This window comes from Galeopterus variegatus, unplaced genomic scaffold (genome assembly GCF_000696425.1).
Source record: "Galeopterus variegatus unplaced genomic scaffold, G_variegatus-3.0.2 Scaffold357, whole genome shotgun sequence".
Classification (NCBI taxonomy): domain Eukaryota; kingdom Metazoa; phylum Chordata; class Mammalia; order Dermoptera; family Cynocephalidae; genus Galeopterus; species Galeopterus variegatus.
The window spans coordinates 615,762-634,054 of NW_007726468.1; the positions used below are offsets into that span (position 1 = coordinate 615,762).

At 50.1% G+C, this 18,293-nt stretch overlaps 1 protein-coding gene across 1 annotated transcript in view; it reads left to right on the forward strand.

Moving 5' to 3' along the window:
- The first annotated feature begins 1,730 nt into the window (after positions 1-1,730).
- The window catches only part of IRF8 (interferon regulatory factor 8), an 18,616-nt gene continuing 2,053 nt past the window's right edge, over positions 1,731-18,293 (forward strand). The window contains exons 1-6 of the mRNA XM_008567938.1: positions 1,731-1,904; positions 7,568-7,751; positions 10,265-10,353; positions 11,818-11,923; positions 13,161-13,208; positions 16,505-16,891. Coding sequence (XP_008566160.1) covers positions 1,731-1,904; positions 7,568-7,751; positions 10,265-10,353; positions 11,818-11,923; positions 13,161-13,208; positions 16,505-16,891 — 988 coding nt within the window. The remainder of the gene's footprint in view (positions 1,905-7,567; positions 7,752-10,264; positions 10,354-11,817; positions 11,924-13,160; positions 13,209-16,504; positions 16,892-18,293) is intronic.

Here is an 18,293-nt window from a genome sequence, read left to right on the forward strand (position 1 = left end):
CCCCCCCCCCCCCCCCCCCACCATCAGCAGCTCATTTCTCAAGCCAGGAGCAATCCTCCTGCCTTTCCCCAGGAAAGAGCTGTAGGAATTTGTATACTGCTAAGTTATTTTCTGGGGGATTCTTGGTGGTGGTGTTTCATTTCTTTCACTAGGTATCTCTTCCAAATCTGTCTCTTCTTATTTATAAGCACAGTAGCCTGTTTTAGAATTCTGGATCTCTTGAGATACATTCCTTCACTTTACAGGTGAGGGAGTCTCAGAGAGAGGTTCAAGTGACTTCCCAAGGTCTAGTTAGAGAAAACCCTTTGCTGGAGTCCAAAGTTTCCAAATCCAAGTCCAATTCCTATTTCACACACTTCACCCCCTTTTAAATCCACAAACAGACATCTGGTGTGTTTGGATGGAAAAGTTAAAATTGACATGTAAGGGACCATACCTCCTCTCTTGCACCTGGCCGCCCTTCCTTCCCCCACAGCCACCTGCAGGGTGGTTGGAGTTTCCAAAGTGCACGCTTGCTCACTGTTGTTTTGTTTTATGGACCAGCATGGCTCCGGACGTGACCATATTCTTGGGGACATTATGTCTTGTCACTGCTGATTGTTTCAAACTTGTTTGCCTGAGGAGGTCACATTTTAATCAGAAGAATAGAAGTGCTATTTTTTTTTTGGGGGGGTGGGCATCAGTCCAACTGCTGAGGGGATTTCCAGCACTGTTCTTATAAATGTTGGCTGTGAGTTGATATGGCGTCCCTTCTGTGCTGTGGGGAAAGCTGTCTGTTCTGGCAAGAATGTCCTTCCAGATGTCTTTGGAGCCCAGGGATGGTTAGGTCCCTGGGTTATGGTGCCTCTGGAAGAGTCCAGCTCACATTACTTTCCTCTGTTCTGTAGCCATAGTTTATTCCCTTGCTCTTGTCCACCATCTCTCAGTGGGTCCTAAGAGCGCCTGAGGAAGGAGGTTTGGATAATAACATCTGTTATTAGAGAGTCTTCTAAGCTCTGGGCACTGTCTCGGGCGCTGTTGCAGGTGCTTCATATGCACCCTCTGAGTTCTCACTGCAACTCTGCCGGGTACTGATAGCTCTCTCTGCGTCTCAGCCGGGACAGGGTAGCGGAGACTGAAGGTGAAATGTGACGCAGGGTCACCTGGCTGAGAGGGGACAGGACTTGGATGGGACCCCAGCTCTGCTCATTCCCAAACTCATGCTCTTAGCCCTAAACCAGCTATAAAGGAACAATCTGGAAGGGAGAGCCTTGAGGGTTTCTTCTTTCCTAGACAGCATGCACGAATGTCACATTCTGTCATGGAATGCATCAAGGAATGAAATTAGTTCTTAGAGTAATGTGCTCATTGAGGTACCCGATAACATAAAAGTGATTTTCTCCCATCTTGTGATAAAAGTGGAGCTATTCAACGTGGCTGTGTTTGCCTGAAAGGGAACATCTAAATGTCAGGTGAAAGCTGGAGAGCCCAGCCAGAGCTGAAGGCTGTGCCTGCTGCTGGCTGGGGCTGCAGGCCTCTCCTGGGCTTCTGGTTTTCCTGCAGGGCTTTGAGGTTGTGGGGGCCAGCATCATCTTCTCAGGGCAGGTGGCCCGGAGTGCCTGGATCCGTGAGTTTCCCCTAAGTCAGCACCTTTGTTTCAAACCTCCAATTTTCTTGCAGCAATTTTTGCATTGCTGTGACGGATAGACAGTATCTGTAATATCACAGAATATGTTTTTCTCTTTCCAAGGATGTGTGACCGGAACGGTGGACGGCGGCTCCGACAGTGGCTGATTGAACAAATTGACAGCAACACGTATCCAGGGCTGATTTGGGAAAATGATGAGAAGAGCATGTTCCGGATCCCTTGGAAACACGCTGGCAAACAAGATTATAATCAGGAAGTGGATGCCTCCATTTTCAAGGTAAAGACACCAGCTGCCTCCCCCGCACGTGGACCCAGTTTCTGTTTTCCCTGCTGGACTTGCGGAGGCATTGAGTGATGTCTTTCTGATTTACTTAAAATCAATCCAATTTTAAAAAAAACCAAACATTTATTGAGGAGAGCTGAATGTGTCCTAAGAATACCCATTAGGGGAGGTCACTTGTGTTGTTGGCACTTCCCTGATGAGGTTGAGGGCACTTTCCTTACCAATCCTCCCATGTCTTTTTCATGACAATGAGCCAAGGGAGAGAAAATGCTTCCTTGAGACCCTTACCCTAAGGCCTTTACCCCTGGGCTGCCTTCAGAGGTGACTCGGTGTGCTGGAAAAGGTTTATGTCTTCATTCTTTCAAAGCTGTTCCCTCCGCCTGGCATTGTAGGGCCAGCTCAGAAGAGCGAGATGCCCTCTTTCATCACTGCTGGGGCTGGTCATGTGGAGTGTCCTGTACTTGCAGCTGATGTTTAAGAACAGTCTTACCTGCCTTGAGATTGAGTACCCTACGCACGCAGAGGCTTGCTCTTCAGTCCTGCCGTTGGCATAATGAAGGCTGGCGTTGATCGAGGGTTTGTTCTCTGCCATGACTGGCCCCATGCGGGTCATTTGTTTCCTCTCACAGAGTCCTGTGTGGTAGATGCTGTTCTCATCCTCGTTCTTTAGAGGCACAGAGAGGAGAAGTGACTTGCACAAGGTCTTGCAGCTCCTGTATGATGGAGCCAGTGTTCGAATGTGGGCAGCCCAACCGTGAGCCTGCACCCCTGGTGCCAGTGCTAGTTATAAACAGAGAGATTTCTTGCAATTACACTTAGATTCAGGCAGAGAAACCAGGAACCAGGCAGCCCAGCTCTGCAGACCAGTGGGGCTACCAAGAGTCCCCTGTGGTACATCAGGGTCACCTGCAGACATGTACAGCTCCAGATGTCCAGGTTCCACTCCTAGGAGATTTGGAGCCCTAGGTCAAGGTCAGCCCAAACTTCCATGTTTGCAAACACATACACCATAGGTGGTCTGACTCAGAGCTCAGGCTGCAAACCACTGCTGTGCGCTTATTCTGTGGGTGTGAGTGTGGGGATGGGTTGGGGGAGGCTGAGTTGTGGAGGGACCAGAATCAGACCCAAGACCGGGAGCAAGTTGGGGAGCAGAGGCTTTGACCCCTGACAGTGCTGGATCCTCATGGATGTCTGTCTCCTGACCAAGAGGCCCAGAATGGAGCGTAAATGCTTAAGACGCATTTTAGTCCTTCAGGTCTCTGCCTGATCGATGTTTGCAGTGGGGCTACCCATTTTAACTATTCTGTTGAATGCGTAGTTCAGGGTTGCAGATCTGTTTGAGAATCTGATGCCAGTTACTGACCTTCTTCAAGAAAGAAGGGCACATGGGAATGTTTTCACTCCCCTTCAAGGGGTCTCAGTGTGCCTGCACGTTCTGTGCAATGCCCCAGGTCAGGAAGCCCGACCCTCCACCAGTTTTGCAATGCCAGTGCCTGCTGTCTTGTTCCCAGTGCCATTGTGGGTTTCTCTCTCATTAGATTGTAGATGTCTTTTGCCTTTCGCATCATGGTGCACTTCTCTTGGGAATGACTCTGCTAAATTTAAACAGTGCCCAAGTCCCATGTGGTCAGTTGGGAATTCTAGATTGTAGATGGCTGTAAGCCAGGGTTCCTCAGCCTCAGCACTGTTGATGTCTAGGGCTGGATAACTCTTTGTCATGGAGGCTGCCCTGTGCCTTGTAGGATGTTTAGCAGCATCCCAGGCTTCTACCCACTAGATAAGCCAGGGTTCCTCAGCCTCAGCACTGTTGATGTCTAGGGCTGGATAACTCTTTGTCATGGGGGCTGCCCTGTGCCTTGTAGGATGTTTAGCAGCATCCCAGGCTTCTACCCACTAGATGCCAGTAGCACCTCCTCCCCCAGAGAGACAATCAAAAATATCTTGAACATGGCCAGATGTCTCCTGGGGGGCACGGTCTCCCCTTCCCCATCGAGAATCCCACTATCAGCTGACCATGGTCTGGATCAACAGATTTAACCATGTGTGTTGGATGCTGAGGGCACAGTTGCAGTTTGAACATCTGTAAAACATCTCCAGGAGAGTAGTAGAGGGTGCTGGACTGTCAGGCTGCACAAGTCCTGCCATTGTGGCTTGCTGAAAGAGATGCATGCTTCTCCCTTCACTCAGTTCCCTGCCTCAGCTTATGCTCTGGGCATAATGAAATAAAGCCCCAGATTTATACATCTTATGCAATATTCTTCATGGCCGTTTCAACAGTGTTGAGAAAAATGTGCAAGATTCCCAATGTTTCCGTTGGTTATGCAGTTGCTTGATGTGGCAATCTGAAATGAGTCTACAATCTCAGCAGGAATGGGGGCAGGAGGGAGACAGGGTGCCCACCCAGAGCAGGGAGGCCATTAGGAGGGCCACAGACTGAGCCGGTGGGTATACGGTGTTGACAAGAACCCGTGGGTGCTTCCCTGATGGAGACTCGTTGGTTAGATTGCACCGTCTCAGGGATTTTCTGGTTAAGTAGAGAACTTGTTTATTTCAAACATTCAAGGAAAACCTTTAAAAAAATGTAGGAGTTAAGAAAAAAATACATGAGTTTGCTTTCTTGCCTCAGTCAGTGGATCGTAAGAAGCCACTTATACCCGAGAATCCTTCACCATCTGTGGGTGTCATCCTGAGTCAGCTTCATGGGGGAGACCACAGATGGGAGATTGAAGAAAACATTTGGTTCACTTTGTACTAACCCTGAGTACACTGATGAGGCCCCAATGTCAGTCATATTTATTTTTTAAAAAGTATTTTCCCTCTTTTTCATAAAGATAAGGAGGGGAAATCTAGTTAAGTGAGGGTCAGGATTCATCGGCCTCTCATTGACCAGGAATTGTAATGTCTTAAATAGTTAAAACTTACTTAGAAACACAGGTACTTCAAATTCAGTAGGCTTTGAAGGAAAAAAGATAGCATTTGATTGTTAAAACACAATATGAGACAGTCACGTTACATGAGGAAGACGTCCTGGTCCCGGGTTTAGTGCCAGCTGCTGTGAATGCCAGGCTGCGTGTCAGCAGGAGCAAGCCATGATGGCACTTGCTGGAGGGCTCGGAATCCCTCTGTCACAGGACTCGGGGCAGGCTGCAAGCAGGGTAGCTGATGCCAGCCCAGGGCCCTGTGCTGATTGGTGGTTTGTCCCAGCCTTCCTCACGTCTGAGTGAGCCTCAAATGAATCAATGCAGATGGCAGTGCCCTGGAGGCATCGCGGTCCCAGAAACGCACCTGCTGATAGTCACATGGTCACAAAGTCCATGCTTTCCAAGGTCCGTTTGTAAAATATGAGATAACCTAGTAGTTTTCAAATAGGGGAAAAGGTCATCATTTTACCGCCCAGGGGACATTTGGCCATGTATGAAGACATTTTTGGTTGTCACAGCAGGGCAGGGGGTGCTACTAGCATCTGGGGGGTCGAGGCCAGGGGTGTGCTGAACATTCTGTTCACAGGACAGTCCCCACCACAAAGAATGATCTGGTCCCTGATAGGGCCCAGCTGGAGAAACCCTGATTTACAATAATAAAAATTTGAAATTACTCTTCAATTAGTACATGGTTTGCTCTTATATTTCTTTGAAACAACACAAGCACTACCCACATCAATGCATGGTCAGTGATGCAGTTGGTAAAGGATAGAATTGAAGATGTGTTACTTTAAGAAAGCATTTCTAGAGGAGAGTTTTGCATCTGTGTCAGAAAAGGAAACTGCCACTCCTGCTCACTGATAGGAATGTTCTTCCATTTTCTTTGCCCTTGGCATAGAGCAAACTGTTGCATCAACAGAATAGAGAGCACTGGCCTTGAACTATAAACGTTCTCGGCTTTTTGAGAGGGGGGGGAAACATCTGGGGCAGTTTTAAAGGAGCTGTGACTCATAGAAGCATTCTGGAGTTTCTGGAAGAGCAGCCTCCTGGCTGCCTGCTATGGGTTGAATGTGTCCCCCAGAGGTTCATGTACTGGAAACTTGATCTCCATTGTAACAGTGTTAAGAGGGTGGGAAATCCAACTATGGTATTTGAAAGGGGAGGGGGTCCTTTAAGAGGTGATTAGATTGTGAGGACTGTGCTCTTGTGAATGGATTGACCCATTCATGGAGTAATGGGCGTGGTTTTGACGGCTTCATAAGGAGAGTGAGTGAGCAGGTTACTCTCTGGCTCAGCCTAGTCTTGTCATATGATATACGGAGTTGTAGTAGAAAGCCACCACCAAAGAAGAAGGCTCTTAGCATATGTGCCCCTGGTCCAGGTTTGACGGCTTCATAAGGAGAGTGAGTGAGCAGGTTACTCTCTGGCTCAGCCTAGTCTTGTCTTATGATATACGGAGTTGTAGTAGAAAGCCACCACCAAAGAAGAAGGCTCTTAGCATATGTGCCCCTGGTCCAGGCTCCAAAACTGTAAGAAATAAATTCTATTTCTTTATAAATTACCCAGTTTCAGGTATTCTGTTATAAGCAACAGAAATGGACTAATACACCACCTACACCAGAATCACTTGGATGCTGGCTAAAGACTAAGATTCCTAGATCTAACCTGCACCTATCGAATGAGAATCTTGAGGGGCAGTGCCCAGGCATCTGCATTTTCACAAGCTTCCCAGGGGATTGGTTTATGCATGAAGCTTGAGAACCCCTGCAGTAGTGGAAACTCCATTGGGTTGGAAGTCAGAGCAGCTGGTGTTGAATCCAGACGGGTTCCCTTTGGAAAAGTAATTTACCTCTGGGAATTGCATTTTCCTGGATTGGCCTGAGAATTCCCTCCAGATGTCCTATTATTTTCGGCTGGAAGACAGTGTCTGATTTTGCCTAAAACTGAAAGTAACTTTTCACCTGACAGTGCTTATCTCCTAATCAGTGTGTCTGTATTCCAATTTTGGAATCTTAAAATATGCCCATGCACATGTCCTGTTTTTTACATGTTGCTCCATTCTGCATTTTGGCTTTAAGTTTCCAGCCTTAAATTTATGGCCCTAGTTCAGATCCTAAGGTTTGGAGAGGTCAGAAAACAGCTATAAAAACAAACCAATAGAGGAAAAACATCTCATTGCATTTTAAACAGTGCTTGGGGGGAGGGGGAGGGGAGAGTAAATGAAAAATGCAAAGCAGAATTTCTATTAAAAGTGGCAGAGCAGAGGACTACTGCACTCAGACCCTTTTTTGCAAATGTTCCCTTTTCATGCTAACTTTTAGCTAGGGGTTGATTTGAAAAAACAAAAACTTGTCTTTGTTTTGAACATTCTAGTGAAACCAAGTGCAACTTCCTCTTTGTTCTGCTTAACCTCAGTCATCTCCAGGCCTTTCCTCTAGGGAAGGACTTTTGTTAAGAGGCACATCCAGGGGTGTGTGTGGGAGGAGCCTTGGACCTGAGTTCGAAATTTTGGCTCAGCTGGGTGATCTTTGGGGACCCCTTCCCTGCCTGGGTCTTTTCACACCTGGTGAAGAGAGTGGACTGACTGAAGTCTCTTAGAGTCCCGAAATGGTATGGGAGTTGACAGCCAGTGCAGCCTCCTGGGAGGGGACTATGTGCTGGGTCCTGATCATGGAGATGGGGGTTTGTGGTCAAGGGCTGGCCATGGATTTAAAGCACTTCTATTTCTTTCTTCAGGCCTGGGCAGTTTTTAAAGGGAAGTTTAAAGAAGGGGACAAAGCTGAACCAGCCACGTGGAAAACGAGGTTACGCTGTGCTTTGAACAAGAGCCCAGATTTTGAGGAAGTGACAGACCGGTCCCAGCTGGACATTTCCGAGCCATACAAAGTTTACCGCATCGTCCCTGAGGAGGAGCAAAAATGTAAATATCCTTTATGGGTGCTAAGTCTTCCAGAAGCTGCCCCGGCCTGTAGACCTCTCTGCAGAGTTTGGGTCTGGGGAAGATGTGACCGCCCACAGGGTCTGGGGCACAGGGTCTGGGGCATGAGGAGAACAGTCCTCTTCTCTGTATACACAGATACTGAGATCACTTTCCACTTACCTCATGCACCATTTGCTGTCCCAGTGGCAGCTTCCAGTTGAGTGAGTGGCAGCAAGGATGGGAGGGAAGGGTGGAGGAGAGGGGGCTGCGTTCCAGTCTGCTGTTCACTGACCATCACACCGTGAGCGCGTGGTAGAGCCTCCCTGGAGCTCAGTAGTGCAAGTGGACAGGAACAGGGTCCTCCAACAGTTTCTGATGAGGAATTCCCTTATGTTTTCTGGTGACTTGCAGAGGAGGCTAGGGGAAAATGTGCTGGATGAGGAAGGAGTGGATGGTGAGGGTGGAGAGTGGAGTTCTCAGGTGAAGTTGTAGAAGATGGTACAATAGGCATCAATGCTGGACGTCAAATACGCCTCAGTATATTGTCAGATACTGATTGTTGTTTGGAAACTCTGGGGTGTGATAATTCCTGAGGTCTCTTTCATCTCTGCAGTCTCAAGAAAGCATTTGTGAGGGGATCGAAGCAGGGATAGCAAAAACCTGCCACATGCCCCCACTCCTTGTTCCCGTGCCCTGGTCAGACATCACTGGTCAACCAGAATGTACCAAGCTGGTCAAACATCACTAATCAACCAGAATGTATCAAGCTTTCCAAAGTAATGTGCTGTGCAGTTGCTGTGAATTAGAGCTGACTCATGAGATAAAATCTAATTACCATCACTGGTTTAAAACACTTTTCTAACACATGGACTTTCTTAGCCATTCAGTGTAGCAATTAGGTTTTCTCTTTAAAAGCTTATCAGTAGTTCAGTAATGCCTGAAAGAAATAGAACCCTTAAAAAACTTCTTAGGGCTGTGCAAAAATTCTGAGTTTGCACTTTTCTCACAGTGAGGGTGTTGAAAATGTCGATGTATAATTTTAAAAAGGAGTGAAAATCGTGACTCATGAATATATACTGAGCCTGTGTCGGAGAGTTATTTAGCTCATTACTGAGGGCACTGACCTTCATCAGTTGTCTGACAGAGAATATGAGATGCAGGTGTATGTGGTCAGCGAAAGTCAGGAAGCTGAGCCAAGCTGAGGAATGTCCAGTGCAGCCACAGTCAGGGTGTCCTCTTTTCTTCTTGGTCACTTGTAGCTTAATCATCTGAGAATTAACACCTAACTTTACTGAGTCTGAACCCTATTCGGTAATAGGTAGTAAGTCCAACAAACTGGCCTTCCCTGTGGGGAGAATCAGACAAGCCTTGGGGAGAGGTCTGTAGGTAATGCTCCAGGTGGCTCTGAAAGGCCGAGCAGCCATCTTCTGCCTTATTTCCCGGTTTTGGATAATTTTTCATCACCATAAAGTAGATTGCGATTTGAAAGAATAGGGAAGTTTGTCTTGACTACCCCCCGCCCCCCAGAGTCAGCCAAGTGTGAACTGGCAGGTGACCCTAACTTGTTTATGGCATGGGGTGCAGCCAGCATCACCTGCAAGTGTGGACGTTAGAGGAGCTGGCAGGTTCTTGGGGGCAAAAATGGTGCATTTGCATAGTGTCTAAGTGGGCCTCCTCTCCTCTGTACTTCACCGGTTTTCAAGCTACACTGGGTGCCCACCTGCCCCCCGACTTCCTCCATCAGCAGCTTCTAAGTGATTCTTTAAGTGAGACCAAAGTTCAGTCAGGAGGAACTGATGGGAAAAGCCTATGGACCACTGACGTTAATGACTTCCAGTGTTTCTTGGTTATGACACGTCCCACACTGATACAAGTCATAAGGCGGGTTTCTGGCCAGGGGAGCGTCTCGAGATGGGGAAGAGCCGAGGTTGGTCCAGAATGCCCCTTCTGGAAACGCCGTGTACCTTCAGGCAGCTCCTGGTTCAGGCTGTCTCCATCTGGCCCTCAGTGAATCTTAGTGGTGTGGTGTGTGTGTGTGTGCACGCACGTTCACAGATGTGTACATGTATATTTGGAAAGGCCAGAGATTTCCTGCCAACTGGCTTTTGAAAAAAAGACCCCAACCTGCCAACACATTTTGCCAGGAAATCTTTGAGTGACTTCAAATGCCCCAGCTTGTCAATTTGACCTTTGTAGGGTAGTAAACCCCTGGTGTGAAGTGTATCTAATATGGGTTCATTTTGGATCTTGGCAAATAGAAGGAAGAGACCCAAGTGCTGTCCTTATCCTTCGAAAATGTTAGCAAAAACCACCACCACCAACTTCTCTCTTTTGACTTTGCTGACCAGATGACTGAACATGGGAAGAAAATTTCTGTGCCTTCCCCCAACTGGTGAAGACGCTTATCAGCTTTTATTTCCCTAAACTCAGCATTAAAAAAATTGATTATGGCTTCTGGGGTGGCCATGATGCCTCAGTACCCTGCGTCATGTCATTTGTCTGGTTTTCCCTAGGCAAACTAGGCATGGTAACTCCCAGCTGTGTGAACGAAGTCACGGAGATGGAGTGCGGTCGCTCGGAAATTGACGACCTCATCAAGGAGGTAAGTGGAGGTGGCACTTCAGGGTCCGGCCCCCAGCAGAGACCTCATGTCTTGGCTAGGAGCGGCATCATACTCATTCTGCTGGGGCACCCGAGCCTCCACCTGCATAGAGACGGACTGCAAGGACTGAGTGGCCACCTTCCCCAGGCCGGCCTCTACCAACTGGTCAGCCCCCAGCCCCGCGTCTGTATCTCCTCCTTCGTCCCATCCTGAGGCTGGGGCCTGTGTGGCCTGCTGTGTGTCAGCGAAGTTTCCTCCAGCTCTAAGCTCTTCATGTCCTAGCCGTCTTGATGGCAGTCTTTTAAAATGCGTCAGGGGTTCCCTCGCCTTCTTAGCGAGGATGCAGGAAACAGAACATCAGCGTTCCTCATGCTGGGTGGTCGTTAGGACAGGGGTTATTGCACAGGGGTTATTGCACTCGCTCTCACAGCTACTGGATTGCTTATTTTTTAACATGCAGGTTTTATTCTCTAATGGGTTGGAAAACCCGATAACCAAGCTCCTTAGAATTGTACACAAACTCATGGTTAATAAGCTATAATTGAAGGCTTAACGGGGTCTCAGACAAAACGTATGGCTTTTGTATACCAATTTTAGCTATTTGGATTCTATTTCCTCTACCTTTAGCCTCCTAACTATATTTTTTATTGATATTACAAGGCGGATATTACATAACTAAAATAATCCCATGTAGTCCTTGCAAAAGGTGGTGTGGGTACTATATAAATTCCTAACAGTAACACAGCAATAGAAGGAACCTCAGGAGTTTCTTGGCTGTCCGAGAGTGAAGGTAGAGGAGTCTAGCCACTCGAGGCTGCCTGGCTTTTCTGCAGATGGTGGCTGTCAAGGTTCTGGGTGGTTGCTGGCAGCAGACTGAATGCGTTCCTGGCTTGCCCCTCCAACAATGTCCTGTTTTCTGCACAAGGCTTTTCTGCCCACTCAGCTAAGAGAGTGAGATAATCGGATTGCTAAACCGGGGTCACAATAAAAGCAGATTTCAAAACATTTCATAATTGGATTTATCAACACCCTTTAAGGAATGGGTCAGAGATCAAAAATCTTCACATGGCTCATGGAGCAAGATTCTTGAAAGCATGGCAGATTTCTCTCCGTGTCACTGTTCATTGGTGTCCCAGAACTTGTCCACATCTGCAGGGTGTCAGGGCAGTAGGATAACCTGGTACATCTGGTTTGTAATGGGCATTTCCATGCAAAAGGCCAGTAAACTTAGTAGTGATCCCCAAAGAAGCTGGTAATTCGGCCATGTGGTTTGATTGCCAAGGCTGGTGGATTTATAGTCTGGGGTCCTTCAAGTTGCAAAGTACAACTTTACTTAGGTATTGTGAGATGAAGGTGACCCTGTGGTTTTAGTTCTGCATAGACTGCGCATTTCTGCAAACACTGGGGCCCACACTGGTGCTCAGTGGCTGAGCTGCTCTTCTCTTCTCTTGCCTGGTTGTGCAGCCTCCTGTGGATGATTACATGGGGATGATCAAGAGGAGCCCCTCCCCCCCAGAGGCCTGCAGGAGCCAGCTCCTCCCAGACTGGTGGGCGCAGCAGCCCAGCACAGGTGAGGAAGGGGAGCCCAGGACCATTGCCAGGCAGGATCTGAATGGCCTACAGCATTGCTCGTGTCAGCCTACGACAGCCGGGGACAGAGTGGGGCGGTTGATACTGTTATGATCTGTGTCCTGTTGAAGGTACCTGAGCCCACAGAGGGAAGAAACACTGTACTGGTTTCCCACCACGAGGGCAGAGCCCAGTCCTCGGCCTGCACTCCACTGCCTCCCAGGAGGACACGTGCTGCTGGGTCCATATGTGATGTCCATGTCCGCTGTCCCCCCACACTCCTGGGAAAGTCAAGGCCAGGGGGTCTAGTGAATTTCTCCAAGACTGGAGGGAAGATGCAGCTCTTACTCGCATGGGCGCCTCTCCCTGGGCTCCATGCTAAGTCTACCAGTCTGTTAGGACATTAAGCTTCTCCTCAGAGCCAAAGATAGCTCAGGGCATCAGGAAGGGAGGAGAACTCAGGCCAGGAATGGGAAATTCTTGGAGCCGTGGATTTGAATCCCATGTTGGGAAGTTGTGTATCTTATGTGAGCCTCAGTTTATTCATGGAGGTACCAGGACCTGCCCCGTGGGGTTGCGAGGGTTAAATGAGACACTCTCCCTTTTGTTAGCTTCTGATGAACACGCTCTGAGCCCACAGAAGCTTGAAATGGGCCTCCTGCCTAAGCTGAGGCTTCTGCAGCCTGTGAACATCTTTGCTTCCACCCTGGACCTTGTCCCCTGGCCCCCTTCCCCATGGGGACCAGGAAGTGGCAGCTGGCCCTGCAGGCCTTAGAGGCTGCCAGGCCATGGGTAGCAGTGTCGAGAGAGGGGCGCTGGGAGAGGCCCCCTCTCTGTGCTGAAGCACCTTCAAGAAAGCTAGCTTGGGCCTCCAGGCTGTCCTTGGAGGCAAGCCTGCATGGTGGGCATGTGGTCCGGTGATCTTTCAGGGCAGGCCTTCAGAGTGGGAAGGAAAGGTGGCCCTGCAGTGTCACACTGACACATGGTCAGAAATCCCACAGTATAGGGGAAGTCTCCCCCCATCCACTCTGGTTTGGTCAAGGTCTGGTTTTCTGCATTTATGAAAGAACAGGTTGCCACTCTGGAAGGGAGAAACACCGAATTCAGCAAAGCCTGGCATGAGGCCTCTGGAGTGTGCCATGTACAGCCTTTTAAGAAACTTTTGAAGAGGGAGTGGTTGGGTTGGTTCCCTGCACACACACCTGAGCAGGGCTAAATTTGCTTTTCTTTTTCTCTAGGCTTGCCCCTGGTGACAAGGTACCCCACCTATGATGCACACCATTCAGGTAAGGGGTACTCTGGCTGATGGTGGTGGTGGTGGTGGTGGTGGTGATGGTGGTGGTGATGGTGATGATGATGGTGGTGGTGATGGTGATGGTGATGGTGGTGATGGTGATGATGATGGTGGTGATGGTGATGATGATGGTGGTGGTGATGGTGATGGTGATGGTGGTGATGGTGATGATGATGGTGGTGATGGTGATGATGATGGTGGTGGTGATGGTGAGGATGGTGATGATGATGATGATGGCGAGGATGGCGATGATGGTGATGATGATGGTGGTGGATGATATTTATTGAATGCTACCAGGTGCCAGGGTCAACACTGAGACTTCTGTGGCTTCATCTCAGTCTTCCCCTCCCAGGTACCTATCTTTCTGTAGGTAGATGCTGCTATTCCCATTTCACAGGTTCAGGGGCCGCAGGTCACACAGCTTGTACATTGTGGACAATGGATCTGCCCCAGGCTGTCTTGTCCTGTCCACTGTGGGCAGAGGTGGCCTCTGCATACAGTCCCAGCAGCCATGTTGTTGTCTGATTACACTGAGGAATCTGGCTGATCTTCTGTCAATTGCCTCTGGAATTGACATTCAGTCTTGAGGGCATCTTCTGAGCCAAGGAAGCTGGGGTATCTTCCCAACATTGGCTGGGTTCTGTAAGAGGCGAACAGCCTGGCTTATCAGGATGGGCCCCAGAATGTTAGGGCTGGGCAGCTTGAGGCCTCCTGGGGCAGAGGAGGTCGTGGGGCTCAGTGAGAAGCATGTTGACCAAGGCCGTCATAGGATGGTGTTTTTCTGGTGATAGAGGCAGGTTCTTACCCAGGCAAAAAAATGGTAAAGAAAGTGACGTTCCCTTTCCCCAAGCTCATGTCCAATTCACAGCAGTCTTGTGGGCAGGGGACTGTTCTGACTCCAGCTTCACAATGAGGAAACTGAGGCTCAGAGGTTCTGTCGCTTGCCCAAGGTCACACAGGCATCTGGCTTCAAGCCTGTTCTTGAGGCTTCTTTATGATGGGCAGCTGCCATGCTCATGAGAGGCCCAATTCCAGGAGACCCTGGGTCATGGGACCAAGCCTCTGACCTAGTTAGCACTGGGCTGTGGCCTGGGAGCCTGCTGACCACTGCTTTCTGGGGGTAGCAGAGTAGCAGGCACAGAGCTGCGGCCATCAGAGTGGGGGTGGAGACACGATCTGAGGAGGAAGTTTCCTTGAATTATTCCGGAGCTGTCTCAGCACAGCATGAGTGAAACAGCCACTGCTATGTGCAGAGAAAGCCCTAAATCATTCTGCTGGAAATGTGGTCTTCTGGGACCTCTTTCAGTTCACACACACATACGCCTCACCTCTACGTAAATAAGTTGATGTCAGAGCTCCTAGTTCTTAACGCTGTGGGGACAAGGTAATCTAGTGAGTGAAATGAGGAGGTGGAGGATGGTTGGGAGTGGCAGAGACCGTGGCAGAGTGAGTGCCCACACCCCACAGGCTGCTCAGGGGCAGTTAGTTGGTGTCCTGTGGGCTTGCAGACCCAGCTGGGCTCCATTTTTCTAGCAAAACCAAAGGTCTGGATTTTTATATGAAATCTCTCCATGTAAAATGTTGGCATCAGATCTACCTTAACAACACACTGCTGTGCTGGCCAGTACAAATATTCCTGTGGCTGCCAGTTTGTGCTCTAGGCTATAGGTATTTGCAATGACTGGGGTGAATGGTGAAGCTTTAAACTGATGGTGTGGCTCAGTGCTTATGAATGCAGACTTGGAGCCAGCCTTCTGGGGAGGGGGTGAGTCCAGGCTCCCCCATGTAGCAGCTGTGTCTTCAGGGCAAGCACTTTAACCTGCCCATGCCACAGTTTCCTTACCTGGAAAGTGGGTATAATAATTAATAATCTCTATGTCATGGGGTTAAATGTGGTGGTAGATCCAGAGCATGGAGCACAGCACCTGGCATGTAGCACTGTAAAGACCAGGGACTATGATTTATAATTCTAGGAGTCTCACCTATGTCGATGATCTTTTTTCCTGTTATCCCAATTTATTTAATAACTACTTACATGATGCTTACTTGTGCCAAGAGCAAATACGAGCTCATGCAGTCCTCATGGCAGCCTGGTGAGGTGGGTGCTATTGTCACCTCTACTCTGCTGATGAAGACTGAGGCGCACAGTGGTGAAGCTGCTTTCCCCAGGTCACTTAGCTGGGACCTAGCAATGGCTCCGGAGTCTCTGCTGCATCTCTGCTACTGCCCCTTGGGTCAGGCTGTTCCCCAGCAGGGCAGTCCTTGGCAGGCGAGTGGCTGTAACAGGGGCAGGGCTGGGTGCAGAGGGGCTCTTAGCATCGCAGAAAGGCCGACCTGTGGCACCTAGGTGGCCCTTGGTGAGCTACTTCTCCTCCATGGGTCTCCACTTCTCACCGGTCAGGTGTGTGAGTCATCAGGCCCCTTCCAGCTTGAACCTTCACTGAACTTAAGATGTCCTGCGCTGGGTAGTCACTAAGACACTGCTGTCTGGGTGTCTCTGAAAACACTGTACCGTTCCTGGCAAAGCTGCCAGTTCACACGAACAAGAGGTGCTGGTACTGAGATAAGGACCAGGAAATGACGGGCAAAAGGCCAGAGTGTGATAGAGTCACTTGTGGTCTTTCATTCACTTGGAATGAAGTTCGAAAACTGTTCCGGGGTGAAGGAAGGAGTGTGTCCCTTGGCATGATGGGGAGGATGGTGAACAGGAATAATGGGCAAAAGGCCAGAGTGTGATAGAGTCACTTGTGGTCTTTCATTCACTTGGAATGAAGTTCAAAAACTGTTCCGGGGTGAAGGAAGGAGTGTGTCCCTTGGCATGATGGGGAGGATGGTGAACAGGAATAACGAGACTGGTGCTGCTGCTTACCTGCTGGGTCACCCCATCTGGGCCTCAGTTTCCCTAAATGTCAAAGTTGGGCTATAGTACTTGTAGCTCTGACTCCCTACCCTGCATGGTTCCAGAACCTCATTTAATGCCAATGTGGATGACTTGTATATTACAACAGTTACCAGACCTTCCCCTAGATCTTCTACTGAGCGTTAATAAAAGAGTACAGAGAGCACTGTTGTAGTTTTTAATATTTTGAATCATTGGTTTCCTTAGTCAGTCTGTGTATTTATTTATGCTTATAAAAACGTTATTTTCAGAACTCCCCCAGAATGTCAAAGAAGTCTAAGTCACACAAAAAGTTAAGTCCCCTGTGTAGGAGAATGACAGACCAGGCATTTGGGTAGGAGGGACCAGGATCCCTCCAGCCCCCTAACCTGCCCCCATCTTGTCCACAGCCTTCTCCCAGATGGTGATCAGCTTCTACTACGGGGGCAAGCTGGTGGGCCAGACCACCACCACCTGCCCTGAGGGCTGCCGCCTGTCCCTGAGCCAGCCGGGGCTGCCCAGTGCTAAGCTGTATGGGCCCGAGGGTCTGGAGCTGGTGCGCTTCCCGCCGGCTGATGCTATCCCCAGTGAGCGGCAGAGGCAGGTGACGCGGAAGCTGTTTGGGCACCTGGAGCGCGGTGTGCTGCTGCACAGCAGCCAGCAGGGCATGTTCGTCAAGCGGCTGTGCCAGGGCCGCGTGTTCTACAGCGGAAACGCGGTGGTGTGCAAGGGCAGGCCCAACAAGCTGGAGCGCGATGTGGTGGTCCAGGTCTTTGACACCAGCCAGTTCTTCCGAGGTCTGTACTGCCATCTGCTCACTGCCCCTGGATCTTAAAGAGCACTCCTCCTGCCTGTGTGCCATTTGCAGCTTGAGTCCAGGGACAGCCCTGCAGTCTCACGTAGGGGGTGTGGAGGAATGAGGGCAGGGAGTGACGTGGGGGTCCCCCCTTTGAATTCTGCTTTGCACTTTCTCACTGAGTGGTCCTGGGGAGCCTCTCTGTGCCTCAACAACCCTTTGTGTGAGATGGGGTGTAGAATCAGTCAGTACCTTCCTCTTGGGGCTGTCAGAAGGGTTAGGGAACTTGACCCCATGCCTCTCAGAGTGTGCCCCGTGGTCCATCCCTGTGCCCTGGGAGCTGGTTAGAGACGCAGAGTCTCAGACCCCACCTTGGCCCCTGAGGTCAGACTCTGCATCTTAGCAAGGTCCCTGGGAGCTCGTGTGCACCTGTTGAGATGTGCTGACTTTATACACAGTGCATGCTGAGATGACGACTGCACAAAGTAAGCCTGCCCACTAGCTTTCATTGTTCTGTGAGGCGGATGTTCAGGATCCCACCCTGTGTGTCTCCTAGAAGGTTAGGAGGTCCCAAGTCAACCAGTGTGCCCAACTCTGATGCTGCTTGCTGGCTCCCTCCTCTGTGCCCCCAAAGCTCTCTACCCCTCTCCCTGTGATGGCATGGGCCCAGAGCTAGTGTCAGGTCTCTGCTGCCACCCAGCCTGAGGACTCCCAGAGGAGGGGGGTGTGATCTGGTGCGTGAGTACCGTGGAGTCCACTGGTGGAGAGGTCATGAGGCCAGCAGCGGTGTCGAGCCTGCTGGCCCAACCCCAGGGGCTCTTGATTCCCTGGGTGTGAGGTGGGGCCTGAGATTCCACATTTCTAACAAGCTCCCAGGGGAGCTGCCGCTGCCAGTCTGGGGACTCCCCTTGAGAACATTTGAGCAGGCTGTCAGAGGCATCAGGCAGGACTGTAGCCCTCTCTGGTGTCCTCTGGGAAGAGTTGCAGACTCAGGTGATTTCCGGGGCCGGGCAGGTGATATGAATGAATAAATGTGCGTGAGGCAGTGGGGGCGATGAATCAGGGAGGCCATGCCCACTGAAAGGTGTTTACATCCAAGTATTAGATAACCTAGCCACAGCCTGGGAATGGCCAAACCAGTAGGCCCTTGGTCGGAATTTGGCCAAAGGGCTGCCAGTTTGAGATGGAGGAATGTTCCTGCCTAAATGCTCTTCCCTTTGACCGAGCCACCTCCTGACTGGAAGGAGGAACTGCATCGTCCCCTCTGAGCTCTACATTTCCCGACTCCCCAGCCCCACTGGGAGTGGGAGGTCCTCTCGGCCTTGCTTGCAACTGTCCCCCCCCCCCCCCCCCCCCCCCCCCCCCCCCCCCCCCCCCAACCCCCCCCCCCCCCCCCCCCCCCC